The sequence below is a fragment of the Clarias gariepinus genome, chromosome 19 (assembly GCF_024256425.1).
Source record: "Clarias gariepinus isolate MV-2021 ecotype Netherlands chromosome 19, CGAR_prim_01v2, whole genome shotgun sequence".
Taxonomy (NCBI): Eukaryota; Metazoa; Chordata; class Actinopteri; order Siluriformes; family Clariidae; genus Clarias; species Clarias gariepinus.
In genome coordinates this window covers 29,037,501-29,055,000 of record NC_071118.1, presented here as the reverse complement: position 1 = coordinate 29,055,000, position 17,500 = coordinate 29,037,501, and the positions used below count along the sequence as shown (strand labels likewise).

Here is a 17,500-nt window from a genome sequence, read left to right as displayed (position 1 = left end):
ACATTTGTTTATTACTTCATCCATCTAGAAGTTATTAGCAATTTGATCATTTCCTTCTAATTATGACAGATTATATCAATTCGAGATAATTATTTGAGTTATTGGAGTCGACTCTTCTGCTGAACCAGTGTTTGTAGCGCAAAGCCATTTAATTTTATTAATTAGAACTTAATAAGGCTTAATTTAGGTGTGTGTTGCACCACACGGGGTCGGGTTCGATTCCCGACTCTGTATGTGTGGAGTTTGCATGTTCTGCCTGTGCTTGGTGGGTTTCCTCTGGGTACTCTGGTTTCCTCCCATAGTCCAAAAGACTGGCAGATTTGACTAATTGGTGTTCCCAAATTGCCTGTAGTGTGTGAATGAGTGTGTAAATGTTGGCCCCAGGTAATAACACGGTTGTAAAATGGGAGTAATTACAGTGGTCACCATTAAACTCCTCGGTCCCTAGTTGGACTACAGAGGTTCCTGTATGGATGGAAGGTTTTTATTAGTGACGCAACCTGTAGTTAGAAAAAAAAGGATAAATATTTATGTAAAATGTAAAAATGTACAGACAATTTCAGGTCTAGAAAAAAAAGAAGCTGCGAGCCTTTCGAGAGTCAAAAGATTCGGATCTTGTGGGTGAGCCGAGGCAAATGATTTACTGACTCACTGATAGGAATCGGATTTCCTTTAATCATTAGATCAATATTAAAACTGTTGTTGTTAAACTTCACCATCTGTTTGTAGAAACACATAGTTTATTTTCTGATCTACAAAAATAAAATAAAAACTTTGCCTATAAAGACATTTCCTGTATCTTAACCCAGTTATTCAGCTGCAGTATTACATCAATATTTAAAACAAGATGAAAAACAATCTGGCGATGATTCCTCAAATGATTCCTTAAAGAGTCGATTCACTCACAGATGACACATCATGACCAGGGATGCTAAGGGTGGGTGGAAATTCTCCTGAATTTCTAGGTGTGTGTGTGTGTGTGTGTGTGTGTGTGTGTGTGTGTGTGTGGGAGGAGCGACTGGCTGTCATCATCGTCTATGTGTGTGTGTGTGTGTGTGTGTGTGTGTGTGTGGGAGGAGCATCTGGCTCTCATCATCATCATCACTCTGTGTGTGTGAGTGTGTGTGTGTGTGTGTTTCGTGTTTCTGATCTTCCAGCACTCCTCATGTTTCTGTGAGCCGGAGCGATGGGACTCGGATCGTCCAGCAGATCCACTGATAACCAACACAATGAGGAGGGTGAGTGCTTTTATGATTTATTTACATAAATAAATCATAAAATTGTTTATTACAGATTCATTTCTTGTATTTAATTCATTCATTGTACAATATTTACTTATGTTTATTTATGGAGTGCTTCAAAGGCTCACAGATGGAAATGACTTTAAAAAGACTAAAATGATTTAAATAGATTTTTCTTCCTTCTTCTTCGGAGAGTTGTGTTTCCTGGTGGTCTTTCTGACAGGGACGCGGCCTCAGTGTCTCCGAGTCCCAGCAATTCAATAAATAAACTTCCATCCATAAACTATAAATCCAAAAGAGAGTGAGGAATATGGTCGTACAGTAAAGGGGAAATTCAGCACTTTAATCTCGCTTCAGTAAACGAGTCTCCCGTAACAGCTGTGTGTGGAAGAGTGCTGACGTTTACATCGACAGCTTCTGTCATCCAAATCTTTTGGGAATAAATTCACGTCCAAAACAGGCAGATTTATCACTGATTCAAATTTTACACGTGCCAAAGTATACTGTAGATACATGTACTGTATACTGTAGATGAACTCAGTAGCACCGGAGATAATCATGACTAACAGCAGCAAGGTAAAGTTTTGTTAAACAGCTGACATGAAAAAAAAAAATGCTTTATTCCTTCAAGTAAGTTTGGATAGAGCTTCAGTTTAATTTACTACCATAAGGAAAAGGAATATATTATTATTATTATTATTATTATTATTATTTCATTAATATAAGTATTATTACTGAGGCTGGTGATATAATGATATAATTTTAATATTGTGAACCGTTAGAAGACAATAATCTTTTTTGTTTTGTTTTCAGCTTTTTAGCTGTTTGGATTACGTTATTTTTAATGATTTAATTTTGCATACAATAAATAAACATGTATCAAAGGTTCTTAATTGCAAGACTCTAATAATGTGAAGCGTTAGACACACCCAGGTCAATGAGTTGTTACCATAGCAACGAGCCTGTATTAGAACGAAGGTATTAATATTAATATAAACCTGTGATTTGCACCTGCGCTACTGTCAGAGCTGCTGCTATAGAGAATTAATCAACACCTTCTGACCAATCAGGACTCGGAACTCCGCGGCACGAGAGAGGAATATAAAGGCTCTGTTATAATGCAGAGAAAGAGGCAAGAATTTAAAATATGGAAAATATGGAAACATTTTGTATATGTGGGTGTGTGTACAGTGTGTGTGTGTGTGTGTGTGTGTGTGTGCGCGCATGCACAAAAATCTATTTCTGAATTCCTCTTGTTTTTTTTGCAGTCAACTTCGACCACTTCCAGATCCTGAGAGCGATTGGAAAGGGCAGCTTTGGAAAGGTGAGAGAGCTGAATTAGAGATCCTCACCGGAACCCTCTGACTGTACAGACTCAAACTAAAGTCTTCATGCATGGGGGAAATTAACACTTTTTAGAAAAATGTAACTTTATTTACATTGTATTGTTTCTTTCCCACATGATTACTGTTTCTCATTAAAAGTTAACACATTTGTTTATATATATATATCATATGAACTAAGCATTCAAATGACATTTTGCTGTAGGAGTGTTTTCTCCTGTAATAATAATAATAATAATAATAATTATAACAAGGAGTGTTAAGGTCAAACCAGGACGTTTGTGATGAAATTTTTGCTGAATGAAGACGTTAAATTCGACTCCAAACACAGTCCGGTGATGAGACTCTTAGCCACAGTAAAAAGTTTGACCGGTTTAAAGCAGACTGTACTGTACGTCCGTGAACAAGTGGAACGTCTGATCCCTGAAAATCGACAAATAATGCAGTGTACAACACAGACCTGACTCATTTCCACATGTTTGGGCCTTTAAAGGAGTTCCTGGGAGGCCGGCGTTTCAGATGTGAAGCAGGCAGTCCGATCATGACCCCAGAAAACTTTCTACCTTGATGGTGTCCAAGCACTAATAAAGCACTGAGAAAGTCCCTCTTTGACTTAAACACCCTTATTATTATGATTATGATTATTATTATAATGATTATTATTATTAACAATCAAAATAATTCATACAAAAATCAAAATTTTATTATATATTATTGTTTTTATTATTATTTTTACATAATAATAATAATAATAATAATACTATTTTCTCTGTTTACACACCCAGTACCTTAATTAACAGTTTAACTTTAATGATCAGATTTAAAAATAGCCGGACTTGTTCCTTAAGATCTCATGTTGACTAAACAGTCCAGACTGATAGTGAGTCTTACAGACTGACGTTTTCTCTACATGTCAGTGTGTTTATTATTACGGTCTAAAGACGATCACTGATCACTGACACATTCTCTGTGTGTCTGTGTGTGTGTGTGTGTGTGTGTGTGTGTGTGTGTGTGTGTGTGGGTGTGTGTGGGCTTTAACAAAAAACTACGATTCAGATCTGCTTCATCTGTTCCTCAGGTGTGTATCGTGCAGAAGAAGGACACTAAGAAGATGTACGCCATGAAGTACATGAACAAGCTGAAGTGTGTGGAGCGAAATGAAGTGCGGAACGTCTTCAAAGAGCTTCAGATCTTGCAGAACCTGGAGCATCCGTTCCTAGTGAACTTCTGGTGAGCAGCACTTTAATGACTTTCACACTCTGTCACATCTCAGGTACAGGACATCAAACCCAAAACAGTGCAAATCAGCCAAAGAGTTCAGCTGTCATTTATGTTTTTTTCTTCTTTGGATTCAATAATTATGGAGTTTATCCGAAAGCCTCACACAAAAAAGGACGGCAAAGTCGTTGAAATCCAATCAGGTCTTTTTACGGCTTTCACTTTTCCTAAGTGTCCGGAGCTCTTTGATTCTTTCTGCCGTCTGATGGAGCGAAGAGCAGCTCACCACTCTCTGCTGCGCTAGTGCAGTGTCTTAAACGCTTACACTAGATTGATGTCGGTCTTTCAATTACGAGCTTAAAGGCAATAAGCAGAATCGTCTGGGCGAGTGGAGAGAAATGGGCTCTTCAGCCGAACGTGAAGGAGAGCAGATTTCCATCCCGTAAAAACAGATCTGCCGGTGATGATGCACTCAGTGGCACAAAATGTTCGACATCACATGGCACACGGCATCATCACAGCTGCGACGATATATCACTAGAATTATATATACAATTATAATGGATAATTAAATATACAGTATGTTTTAAAACTCTCCAGACTGGGGGAATTACTAAACTGGAAAAGAGATGATGTGATGTGACATAAGGTCTAACAGAATTGTTGGACTTGTTTATTTTGCCACAATCCTGAAGCCAGAAAAACCATGATGTAGAATTAATTCCTCCTGTGTATGGACTTGTGGGATACCCTGAGTATTACAGCTGGGAATCACCAGGGACGACCCCATACGGTATCACCATGATACCTGGGTGCCAATTCAAGTTGTATTGAGATTCTGCTAGTATTACAGTTTTATAAATATCACGATTCTACTGTAAATATATCAAACAGATTTAAAGACACTTAGATAAGAAAAGAAACTAAGATAAGGTGGAGAAAAGAGTTAGGTGTGTTATGTGACAAAAGATTAAGAAAGGTGTACAGGACTGTGGTGAGACCAGCGATGTTCTACGGCACTGAAGAAAAGACAGGAGGCAGAGTTGAAGCAGAGCTGAAGATGTTGAGGTTCTCTTTGGGAGTGACAAGGATGGATAGGATCAAGAATGAGTTCATCAGAGGGACAACCCATGTTAGATGTTTTGGAGATAAAGTCAGAGAGGCCAGATTGAGGTGGTTTGGACATGTTCAGAGGAGAGATGGTGAATATATCGGTAGAAGGATGCTGGGGTTGGAACTGCCAGGCAGGAGGTCTAGAGGAAGACCAAAGAGGAGATTTATGGATGCAGTGAGAGAGGACATGAAGTTAGTTGGTGTGAGAGAAGAGGATGCAGAGGATAGGGTTAGATGGAGGCAGATGATTCGCTGTGGCGACCCCTGAAAGGGAACAGCCCAAAGACAAAGAAGAAGTCAGTACTGAGATCACTATCATTTAACACGGAAATATCATGCATTTAATCAGCTTTAAATGGAACAACCTGGTGTTTTACTGTATTCAGCCGGGGTGAGGGGGAGTTTAGTGAGGGGTGAAAGCGCACTCCTGTAAAGTAAAAGGATGTGATGGATTTCTATCACACAATGAGAACACTCACTGCGACAAAGGAATACAGCCCAATAATCTTTTAATCTCATTTTTATAAAATAAGTTTAACAGAAGCCAAAATTGTAATTGAAATTTGATGAATTGTTCCTACAGCCGGACTGCCAGTCTGTGAGTAGTCTAACGTGCACTGTAACATTTACTACCTTAAATACAAACATCTCATCGTCTATACCACTTTATCCTGTATTCAGGGTGACGGGGCGGAGCCTATCGCAGGAGGCTTAGGGCACAAGGCAGGGTACACCCTGGACAGGGTGGCAATCCATCAAAGGACACACACACACACACTATGGGCAATTTGGGAACGTCAATTAGCCTAACCTACATGTCTTTGGACTGGAAACCGAAGCACCCTGAGGAAACCCATCTAGCACGGGGAGAACATGCAAACTCCATACACACAGAGAGGGGAATCAAGCCTGGCTGGGAATCGAACTCGGACCCTGGAGGTGCCAGTGCAGACGACAGTGCTAACCACTACACCACCGTGCCGCCTAAATGCAAACATACTGTATATAAATGAAAAAGTCAGTGTAGAGATAAATGAATCGGCAGACAAAAGAATCGCGATACGTAACCGAATCTACCACGTCAGCATGACAGTAAACTGAGAATCGAACACCACCGATGTCGATGTGATCAGTAGAGACTTTAATGTGCAGGTCATGCCCCAAGCCTCTTTTGTATGTCATAATAAAACAAAATCTCAGAAAGTAATAGACCAGGCAGAGAGTGCAGTGTGTGTGAGTTGACTCTCTAAAGGTTTTCATTTCACTCTTTTAAAAACACAAAATTGTTTTCTTTAGTTTCTATTATTAGGAATAAATGTAATTTGTACATGTTTATGTGTGATCAATTTATTTTATTTCAACAAAATATCATACTGATTGACAAACATCCGCTGTAGTTACATTATGATAAAAATATTTCTGATTCCTTTTAGAACTTTGGGCGGATTTGCCATCATATCACACGCTCAACAATGACCTCACACGCTCAACAATGACCTCAGACGCTCAAAAATGACCTCACATGCTCTACAATGATCTCACACGCTCTATAATGATCTCACACGCTCTATAATGATCTCAAACACTCTACAATGATCTCACACACTCTACAATGACCTCACACGCTCTACAATGACCTCACACACTCTACAATGACCTCACATGCTCTACAATGACCTCACACGCTCTCCAATGATCTCACATGCTCTAGAATCTCATACGCTCTAGAATGATCTCACACACTCTGTAATGATCTCACACACTCTAAAATGATCTCACACATTCTAGAATCTCACACACTCTATAATGATCTCACACACTCTACCATCATCTCACACACTCTATAATGATCTCACATGCTCTACAATCATCTCACACACTCCGCTATAATATTAATAATGTTTTATACTAACGAGTTGCTATTTAGGATTTTAAGCACTTGCAGTATAAATGTACAATAGATCTGAAACTTCAGGACGATGCAGTGTAACATCTGTCAGTATAATAACGGCCCGTAAACGTAATACAAATCTGCAGCTTTAAATGAATCATTCCCACAAATGTAATAAACATCCCACGCACCGCTATTATATGTGGGAGTATTTCATTAAAAGCTGCAGAGCTGTAGAACGCTGACATCCATCAATCACAGACCACACCCTCTGCTACAGTAAGGCAGGACCTAATCAGGCCAGTTTGTGAATTTAGCTGCGAGACGGAAAAAACTCTTTCTGTACGTCCCACACCGACTGAAATCAGCACATCTGTCTGGGGTGTTGAAGTGCCAATCCACTGAGCTGCATTGATTTTACCCACCAAGTGTGTGTGTGTGTGTGTTTGTGTGTGTGTGTGCGTGTGTGTTTGTGTGTGTGTGTGTGTCCACGCACCAACCCATCCTCTAATACACCCTCAGAAATATAAGAGAGTGCAAATTACACGAGAAAATCAACTTCTGGTATTTTGCACAGGGTCCAGTTCTGATAAATGCTGACTGCTTGAGTGTGAGAGAGTGTGTGTGTGTGTGTGTGTGTGTGTGTGTGTGTGTGTGTGTGTGTGTGCGTGTGTGTGTGTGTGTGTGTGGGTATGTGTAAGTCAGTCTCTGTGTCTCTCTATCATGTGTTTTGTAATAGAGTTTACATTGTTGTTGTTGTTGTTGTTGTTGTATAGAATATTCACCAGGACTGAAGGAACATCTCCAGACTCATAATAGACGGACAGATAATCGTTCCTATAATATAGTGGAGCCTTGGATTACGAGCATAAAAAAACAACAGGGAATTTTCCCATAAGAAATAGTGGAAACTCAATTTATTCGTTCCACAGCTCCAAAAAATAAATACATTAAAAATGTGTGTGTGTGTGTGTGTGTGTGTGTGTGAATCTAAAGTAAGCTTCCCTCGCCCCCTTCTTGTCTTACATAGTCCAGTGTGGAGCATACAGGTGGTGTAGTGGTGCAGGAGGGAGGTGTAGTGGTACAGTAGCTGCATGAACAGATAGTCAACAGGTGACAGTAAATAAAAAACGTGGGAAGCTAAATGATGGGTCATACAGGGACAAAGGGCTCGTGAATGTGAAGAGGTAGAGAGGATGGAGAGCCCAGAATGAAAGAACACTGATACACTGAGGAACACACCACAGAACACTGAGGAAGGTCTAGTATCAGCAGGGGGCTCAAACACTGTAAGGGAACCAGTCTTATTGGGGGGTAAAATAACATGGGTGGGGCAGATGGTGTGGAAAAATCAACATCACTCTAAGAGCATATTTCCCCACTGGTTTTTCAAAGAGCTGAAAATACCAAACACAAAAAGGCAGAGCAAAAACTACACTCAACACACATCAGACGCATTCAAAACCACTATAAAAGAACTTGAGGCAGAAATTATTCAAACAGAAAACAAAATGGTCAGCAAGAACAACGTCAGAATGGGCCGTCTCCTGGAAGAAAAAAGAAAAGCTCTAAGCTCCTTCCTCACCGAACAAGCCGAAACAGCCCTGATTAGACATCGTATCTCCTGCATCAAGGACATGGATGCTTCCAGTGCTTTCTTCTTTAGTCTGTCAAGAAAAATCAGATGGTTTATCTGACACGAGCAGATGAATCAACAACAACTGAAGCAAGTGAGATGAGGAGAGCGGCCACAGACGCCTACACTCAGCTGCAGAGAGGAACTACTCAGGAAGCTTCCAAAACTGTCCCTGGAGCAAAGCACTGTGCTGGACACAGAATAGGAATAGAGGGACTGCCGAGTAAATTTTTAAAGTTAGTTAGTTTTTAAATGTGCTTTTAACAGCGGGAAGCTACCGATGAGCTCCACAAGGGCGGTTTTATCACTGATCACAAAAAAACGAGACTTGGGGAAACTGGAGAACTGGAGACCAGTGTCACTACTGTACTATGCAGTGACTACAAAATACTTTCAACAGACTGAAACAGTGCCTGCACTTAGTAGTTTACAACAATCAGACCCACTGCACACCTCACCGCACCATCACTGACAATTTTTCTCTTATGAGAGACTTAAGCTTTGAATCTATGACATCATCAGACTTATGACGGTCCCAGAAGACCCTGAGCTTATTATATTTGTCTGCTTTTGTCCCACTGTGTCTAACAACAGCAACAACAACAACAGCAAGGAGAACACACCGTCTGGCTAAAGGCAAAAAAGGGATAAGGTGGCACGGTGACTTAGTGGTTAGCATTGTCGCCTCGCACCGCCAGGTCCTGGGTTTTATTCCCGCGTCTCTGTGTGCATGGAGTTTGGGAAGTTTCAGGGAAGTATTTTTACAAGAACACATTAAGTGTTAGACGTGTGAGCGGTGGCTCTGGTGGCTTTTCTGGCTTTACATTGTCGATTTTTGAATCCGAGGATCTGGGTTTGTGTCCCGCTGTCGGTGGGTTGCCACGCCCTGTACCACCCAGCCACTGCATGCAGCGCCGCTCCCATCCGAGAGATTTGTAAAGTTTTAAAGTTTGAGATATTAAAAAACTGCATGATCTGTTTTCTCTAAAGAGTTTGTCCTGCATTTCGTGATTCCAACATTGTACATTTATAATACAAGTAAATCTGAGTATTTATTTTTAAATTGTGGTTAACTGTGATTAATCACAGAGAGAACTGAAGCTAAAGCTGGTGTAACAGAGGCGAAGGATTCGGGTGATACAAGTTTTACAACAGTAGCGTTAACCCGAGGTGACGACTTTACCGCAGCCCTGTGTGTTACCCTGAACGTGCCGAAACTTTTCATCTGAACTGAGGCGTATAAAAGCACAGCAAGCTGATTAGAGTTTGGATTTTTTCTTTTTCCTTCCTCAGGGTTGCCACACCGGATCTTTTCATGCACAGATCATTGGCACTGGTTTTTATCTGGATGTTCTTTCTGCCACAATCCGCTCTGTTCCGGCTTGGGACCGGCGCTGAGGATGCCCTGCCTTACTGTTCATTAAGCATTCAACATTTTGATCAAATATGTACACACTTTTATCCTGCTTTGAACTGTTTTGGTGTGTGTGTGTGTTATATGTTATTAAAGATTTATTTCCTGTTAACTTTCCACTCCGCCTGTTCTATACAGTATGTTTAATATTTTAAAGCTGGGCTCCTCATGAGCAGACGGAGCTTGGGAATGTCATGCTAATGCACACTGGTGCGGTTCAGCAGTTGCTCCCATTACATCCCATTAGCGTGTGGAGAAAATCCGACACTTAAAAGCTAAATGCTGAAACGTCCGCCGGGAAAAGCAGATGTAGGTTTGACTGTAACGTTTCTGCTCTTTCTGCGTGTCTAAACCAGGTACTCGTTTCAGGATGAGGAGGACATGTTCATGGTGGTTGACCTCCTGTTAGGAGGAGACCTGCGCTATCATCTCCAACAGAATGTACATTTTTCCGAAAACACTGTGAAACTCTACATCTGCGAGCTCGCCTTGGCGCTGAACTACCTGCGCAACAAACGCATCATTCACAGGTAAAGCTCCTTAATATCCACGTGTGCAGGGAAAACTACAGACTGTGTAGGTTGATGACATCATCTGAAGTATGTCATCACATGTAGACCTACAAACCTAAACATACGTGAAGTCACTCAATGATTCAGTCAATCAGTCAGTGATGCAATCACACAGTTAGCTCGGTTAGTCTGTTGTTGTCAGGCCATGTTTCAGTTAGGCAGTTACACAGGGTGTGTGTGTGTGTGTGCCCTGCGATGGATTGGCACGCCGTCCAAGGGTGTACCCCACATGCCCGAAGTCTCCTGGCATAGTCTCCGCCCCCTCTGACCCTGCGTACAGGATAAAAGTGTTATAGATGATGAGTGAGTGAGTGGATGTTATAGGAAAATAATCAACATCAGTGGTAGAGCACAAAGTCCACTTCATCACACCACCTTGTTTCTCTAACACACACACACACACACACACACACGATGTTTATCACTTACATATCCATCACAGGTTTCTGTTTTTTTATTGCTAAGGAATAAACCCTTCTTGGCCTTAAGTGTATTTCCACATCGCCTCGAGTGTTTGCTTAATTATTAACACAAGACTGCTGCTCTATTAATGCCATCTTCAGAGACACGGCTCTTCAAATAAATACAAAACAGCATGTGGGCTGAAATCGCAGGAGCTCGGTGAAGCACCATCCACATCAGAGTCGATTTCACTTAGCAAACGCTCGTGTGAATAATTGCGGCCGCACCTGGTCAACCTGCTCGCTGTTGCATTGTGGGTTTCCGTTTTACTTTAACACTTTACCGTCAGTTTATTTGCCAGAAATGAATATTAATAAGAACGAGTTGCCCACAGTTTATTTAAGAAACGTCATTCGCTGGACGCGAGGAATCAGAAATGCATTTGCAGTGAGTCAGAAGCTTTAGACTTTATGGGAAGGTTTATTGTGGAGACGTCTCGTCTGTTTTTTTCCCTCCACTCAGTGTAAATAATCCAGGTGGGATTCGAACCCCGAGTCCCCCGCACTGCTCAGGGCTCAGGACGTGGAAATGAGCCATGACATTTTTCTCTTACGTTCATGAGCGCATAGAATTTTTCATCTGTTTTTAAATCAGTTTTAAATTTGCTTCAGTTTTTGCCCCTTCACTATTAAAAATTTAATAAAAGAAGGGGTTTAATACAATACCATGGGAACGAAGCCCAGCTGCTCCGAGACGCTCCTGTTCCTCACTGGGGAGACAGAACACCGCCGAGGGGGGATCAAGTTTCAGTCTGCGTGTGTGTGTGTGTGTGTGTGTGTGTGTGTGTGTGTATGTGTGTGTGTTTTGTTCTCCTACCACTGGGGAAAGCTTACTTTATGCAGAATCGTGACAAATCAAACCACAAGCCCCGTCTCCAGTTTAATCCAAAGTTTTGTTTTTCTGTAACACAGCAGTTGGTTTGACCTCTTCGTCTCTCTGAGATCAGAAACACCAGACGGCTGTATATAAGAGGACAGACAGACAGACAGGCAGACAGATAGACAGGTGGGTTGACAGACACATAGATAGACAGACGTAAAGAGACAGACAGATTTAGTTTAGTTTAAGTGTTAGTGTGATAGTTGAATTTGAAAGGTCTATGGGATGGATAGATGGATAGATGGATGGATGGATGGATGGATAGATGGATGGATGGATGGATGGATGAATGGATGGATGGATGGTTCGCCATCCAGACAGGCAGGTGAAAAAAGTAGTTAACCAAACGGATAGATATATAGACAGACAGACGCTTTTATTAGTTGACGTCTAGACTATTGGAACGCTCTTTATGTTAGAGTCACTCACGCTGCGGCTCGTATGCTGACTAATAATCATAAACATGATCTCACATCACGCTGATGCTCTGATCCCTCCGGCTTCTGGTACACTTACAGAGTCAGTTTAAACTTTTAATGTTTGTCTTTAGTTCAATAAATGGTCTGGTACCTCCTTACTTGTGTGAGATGATAAACTTTTACCAACAAAGTAGATCTTTACGTTCTGCTGACCAGAAACTACTAGTGGTCCCTCAGGCGAAGTACAAACAGGAGGGTGATGGGGCTCTTACGGGGTGGCGGGTCCCAAACTCTGGAACAACATTCCACCTGAGCTACGTGATATTACTGACCTGCCTCTGATTGAAACAAAACTTAAAACTCATTTATTTACACTGGATTTATTTACATTTTATGTGTTTTGTTTTGCTGTATATATTTTATTGCTCTTTTTGTTTCATTTTATTGTCATTTAGGTAATACTGTGAAGCACTTTGGTTCAACTTAGGCTGCTGTAAGATGCCATGTAAATAAATATTTATTGACAGACAGATAGATGGACAGATAGATAGATAGAGAGAGAGAGATAGAGAGATAGCCTGTTAGAAAGAAGAGTAGTTAACCAGACGGACAGACAGACAGCAGCACACGATCGGGCCGCGTTCAGGCCGCTCAGTACGGAGCCGACTTTAGACACGCGGTCGCTCTTCCTCTCAGTGAGAAAACACACCTGTATTAGGGAGAGCTGGGTGTCACACTCCATCTGCTCCCTTTCTCTCAGTCTATCTGGTGTATGTAACAGAAGTGCGTTCTATGTGTGTGTGTGTGTGTGTGTGTGTGTATCAGGTGTGTGTATCAGGTATCGGTGCCGATCAGGATCCCTGATGTAATGAGGTCATTAGAAGCAGGTAATTGGTTGTCGGATCGGTGGAGCGAGAGAAGAGCGCCGTATCAGGTTCACTAGGGCAGCCCAGAGCATGATGGGCAGTGTGTGTGTGTGTGTGTGTGTGTGTAGGGTATCACCTGTCATGCTGTTTTATTCATCAGCAGTAGCTTATGGGCCATCACTGCATTAAAGTGTTATATAATACATACACAAAATATTTATAGAACTGACCTTTAAGTAAAATCTTCATACGTGGAGAAGCTGACGCTGAGACACACGTCGATAAACGAGTTGGTGGTCCTGAGTTGAGATCAGTGTTTTAGGACGTGCTGTATACCGTGACCCTGTGACCTGTATACCCTGTGACCCTGTGCCCTGTCTGAGTTCCGTCTGTGTGAGCGTCCATAAGCTTCTCTCTAAAAGGAAACAAAGTGACAGTTATGGCAGTGACGATTAGGCATGTAGGTTTAATAAAAAAATAAAAATAAAAAAAAACAATCACCTTCTCCCTCACCCTGAAGAAACTGTGCACATTAATGATGGGAAGTTTGAATTATTTTAGTGACTTGGGTATTTCAATCTTGTTTATAAAAATAAACGAATCTTTCTTTGAGTCATTTAGTTTATTTCCATTTTTTTGATCAGAAATAAAATGTTTAAATAAACAGACCCCCAACACGTCGACATACACAGATTATAGCTATAGTTCCATTAATGAAAATATTACAATGCAGCTAAGAACATATTATGATAAACAGAATAAGCAGCTCACCTCTCATATCTTCTAGTCCGAGTCGTTTGTTCTTTTGTCATGTGACTCTCATAGACGCTATGCCATGCAATATTGAGCGGTTCTTCTCATGAGTCCTCTAGTCCGAGTCGATCCTTCTTCTGAATCTTTTGCACTGCATAGCGTCAATGGGAGTCATGTGACAAAAGAACGAATAAGTCGGACTAGAAGACTTAAAGGTAACTGCTCGTTTCTGTTTTCTTGTACATGACCGACGGAGGTTTTGCGATGCTTTGCGCACGTGTGCCCAGTAGAAGATGAACGAATCACTCTCTGAAACGACTCGTTCTTCTGAGTCAAGTTTAAGACTCGTTCAAAAAGAACCACTCGTTCATGCACGATCCATCACATGGGCAGATTTCCAGATGGTTGATGATGAAAGCAGGACAGCATCATTTCGATCAGCCAAGATTTTATTCTGAAACTGTGGACAGAAAATCAACACAAGATCCATAAAGCAGTTCATCTGAAGCGCTGAGCTGCATCATGTCTCCAAGAGATAGTTCCAACAAATTACTTGACATTATATAAAAAAATACATATCAAACTAAATGTTTTCTTTATCAGAAAAGACCATGAAGGGGAAATGATTTGTTTCTTCTTGATAAACGAATAAAACTCAGTGATGTGCAGCGACTCCACCGCGACGCTTCATCACTAACATCATCATCAGACGTCATCCGATAACCTCAGATGCTTAGGCAATTTGTCTAACTGTTGATGCAACATCACACACACACACACACATTTCAGTATGTCTTGAAATACTGAGCTCTATAAAAGCCTTTCTAGTGTGTGTGTGTGTGTGCATGTTTGTGTGTGTGTGTCTGCCTCTTAGCACTCCATTTCTGTTATTACGATTATTGCCATCAGTTTAAGAAATCACCATAAAACAAGAGAGAGTGTGTGTGTGTGTGTCACCATTAATCAGCGTGTGCCGTGGTTTACTTACAGACACGGAAAACAACAAATGGAAAAAACGATAAAGAGGCTGAAAAAGATAAATGAGATGTAAAGAGGAGAGGCATAAGATGCACGGTCCAGACAAGAAGGTGCAGTGTGTGAACATAAACCTCAAGCCAGATGAGACGTCTCTCCACACAAACAGTGTATCAGGGATCTTCAGCTCCAGCTGGTCCTCGAGGGCCAGTGAGTGTAATTCACCATTGAACCTGGTAATTAGCAGATGAGTTCAATCAGCCGTGTGTGTGTGTGTGTGGGTGTGTAAGTAAAAGAATCACAGAGTTTTGCAGGATGCTGAAGGTCCCTGCTCTACAGGAACATCCGGATCCAGTATAACAGCACTGACAGCGGCTGATTTCGTCTTCTTTAAACAGCACTGAGGAAATAACCTGTGCAGTTTTCAGCAGTGTGGGGTTTTAACACGGCTTACACCCGCGCTCTCTCTCTCTCTCTCTCTCTCGCTCTCTCTCTCTTACTCACATTTTTATTTCAAAAAAGCGCTCTTCACCAGATCCTAATCAAAGCTGAGAGCTCTGGTGTTGGAACACATCCAGCTCAGAGATGAATTTGGACAACAGAAGTGTTCTTGTTCAGCCCTTCAGTGTTCACTCCATCCCACAATCAATAAAGCACTCAAACCACTCACTGACCGCTGGGACGAGAACCTCGAGCGCAGAACCGCACCACAGAAAACTGCTCTAGAAAGATTTATATCATTAAATTCCTTACCTCTTTCTACTGCATCTGCGATTACTGATGGCCTAGAAATAAACAGATGTTTACTCCAGTCTCAATTAAAATGCAGGTCTACAGTTTATCCGTTTTTATACCACAGTGCTGCTGCTGCTGAGTTCTGGACTCTGATTGGTCAGAAGGTGTTGATTAATTCTCCATAACAGCAGCTCTGACTGTAGTGCAGGTTTATATTATTGTTTATTGTGACTAGCCAGAGTACGCGGCGCGGCCCGGGCTGTTCTTAGTTAAAACCTTGCGGTATTTTGTGGTACAAAGGTAAAGAAACCACCGTTAATTTTATATTTCTTTGTATTTTTCATACTCTTATTATTAACTAGCCGTGCACAGACGTTCGTGTAGAGTTTAATTGCACACTTATAAGCCGTTTTACAAAATGTACAGCGCCATCTGTTGAATTTTGGAATGAAGTAAATGTTTTGTGTGTTACTGCGACGTGCGCCGAATGAAGGTGTGAGATTGCGTTTATGTAGATTTCAATTTCACACTCATAGGAGCGCGATAAAAAAATATACACAGCATGTCTTCTCTTTCTGTTGACCAACTGCAATGAAACAAAGTCTATACGTTACCTCAAGCTCGGCCAAATGCACCGGCAAAAACCCCATTAAATTAATTCGGTAGTTCTTATTTAACGTGTGCACAAACACACAGACAGACAGAAAATCCAAAAACCACCCTGATGTCTTCTGTTACTCATCTTAGGTCCACCAAAAATGTATTTTTCACAAATATCTTCAATGTACAGCCACGCCCACTTTACAGTTTTATTGTATGTATAGACTAGTGTAAGTACGTGTTGTTGATGGGAAATTATTTAAAAGGTTGAAGCTAAAAATAATCTGGTGATCTTTAATGTAATCAGTGATATTATTATTAATATTATGATTATTATTATTATTATTTGAGGTTGAAGCCCACGTCCATGTCTGTGTGTCTCTCTGTACAGCAGAACTCTCTGTCTAACTTATTAATACAAAGAAATCCCATTCTGTAAGGTTGAGTATCTTACGCCTTGTTTACACTAAGTTGTCCTTCTTTGGTGCTCAGACAAATACACTCCCTGTTCGGTAATCGGAGAGTGAATCACAGATGAGAAATGGAAAAAGTAGATAAAAGGAGAAAGATGAAGTTTCTCTGAATTAATCTCTGATTAATTAAAGTTTTTTAGTGAAAAACACTTGGGTCTTGCAATCAAAATGCACAGTTCAACAGTACATGGAAAGCTGGTTCTGTCCCCACTGCAGCTCTGGGGGGTGTTTTTATTTAGCTCCTCGGCTCCCATTGGGCAATCTCTATTGTGCGGTGAAAGGTTCCTCATCTGCCATCTTGAAAATGAGTGTGAGTAGTAGGGGATGAAACCATACAAGTAACTTCCAGATCTCTTAAAGCATGGAAGAGCCTATAAGGGACGTACAGTACATACAAACATACATACATACAGGAGCCGCATTGACTTTTAGATATATCGATTTATTTATTTATTTATTTATTTTTATTTATGATTTTTGTAGTATGTATGGAAGGAGTCTCTAGTGTCAGACGTAAACCTGTAACTTCCCACATCTTTGTTTGTTTGTTTGTTTATTTTGAGAGAATAAAGAGAGACGATAAAGGAACCAGTGTTTATAGCTGCTATAAGGTACTAGACGTGATGTAAATAAATGTAAGGATGTACAGTTATGTACAGGTACAAATTACAATTTGTTCAAAAGTTAATAAAGTTACAATTTGTTCAAAAGTTAATAAAGTTACAATTTGTTCAAAAGTTAATAAAGTTGACCAAATCACTTTGGTGTTGGAGGAATAAAATGCTTTGGGACATGGCACAGTCCACATCCTCTGTTGTTTTATTTCCTTACTTATGTCCACTATATGAAACTAAGAATACTAAGAAATCCCGTCGTCCAGGCTGCCGATGTGTCTGATGTGTTTTTGTTA

General features: G+C 40.8%; 1 protein-coding gene across 1 annotated transcript in view; it reads left to right on the top strand.

Annotated features, from left to right (window-relative positions):
• The first annotated feature begins 1,155 nt into the window (after window positions 1-1,155).
• The window catches only part of stk32a (serine/threonine kinase 32A), a 32,087-nt gene continuing 15,742 nt past the window's right edge, over window positions 1,156-17,500 (top strand). Inside the window, exons 1-4 of the mRNA XM_053478622.1 lie at window positions 1,156-1,238; window positions 2,510-2,565; window positions 3,663-3,814; window positions 10,213-10,386. Of these exons, the coding sequence (XP_053334597.1) occupies window positions 1,187-1,238; window positions 2,510-2,565; window positions 3,663-3,814; window positions 10,213-10,386 (434 nt within the window). The 5' untranslated portion in view covers window positions 1,156-1,186. The remainder of the gene's footprint in view (window positions 1,239-2,509; window positions 2,566-3,662; window positions 3,815-10,212; window positions 10,387-17,500) is intronic.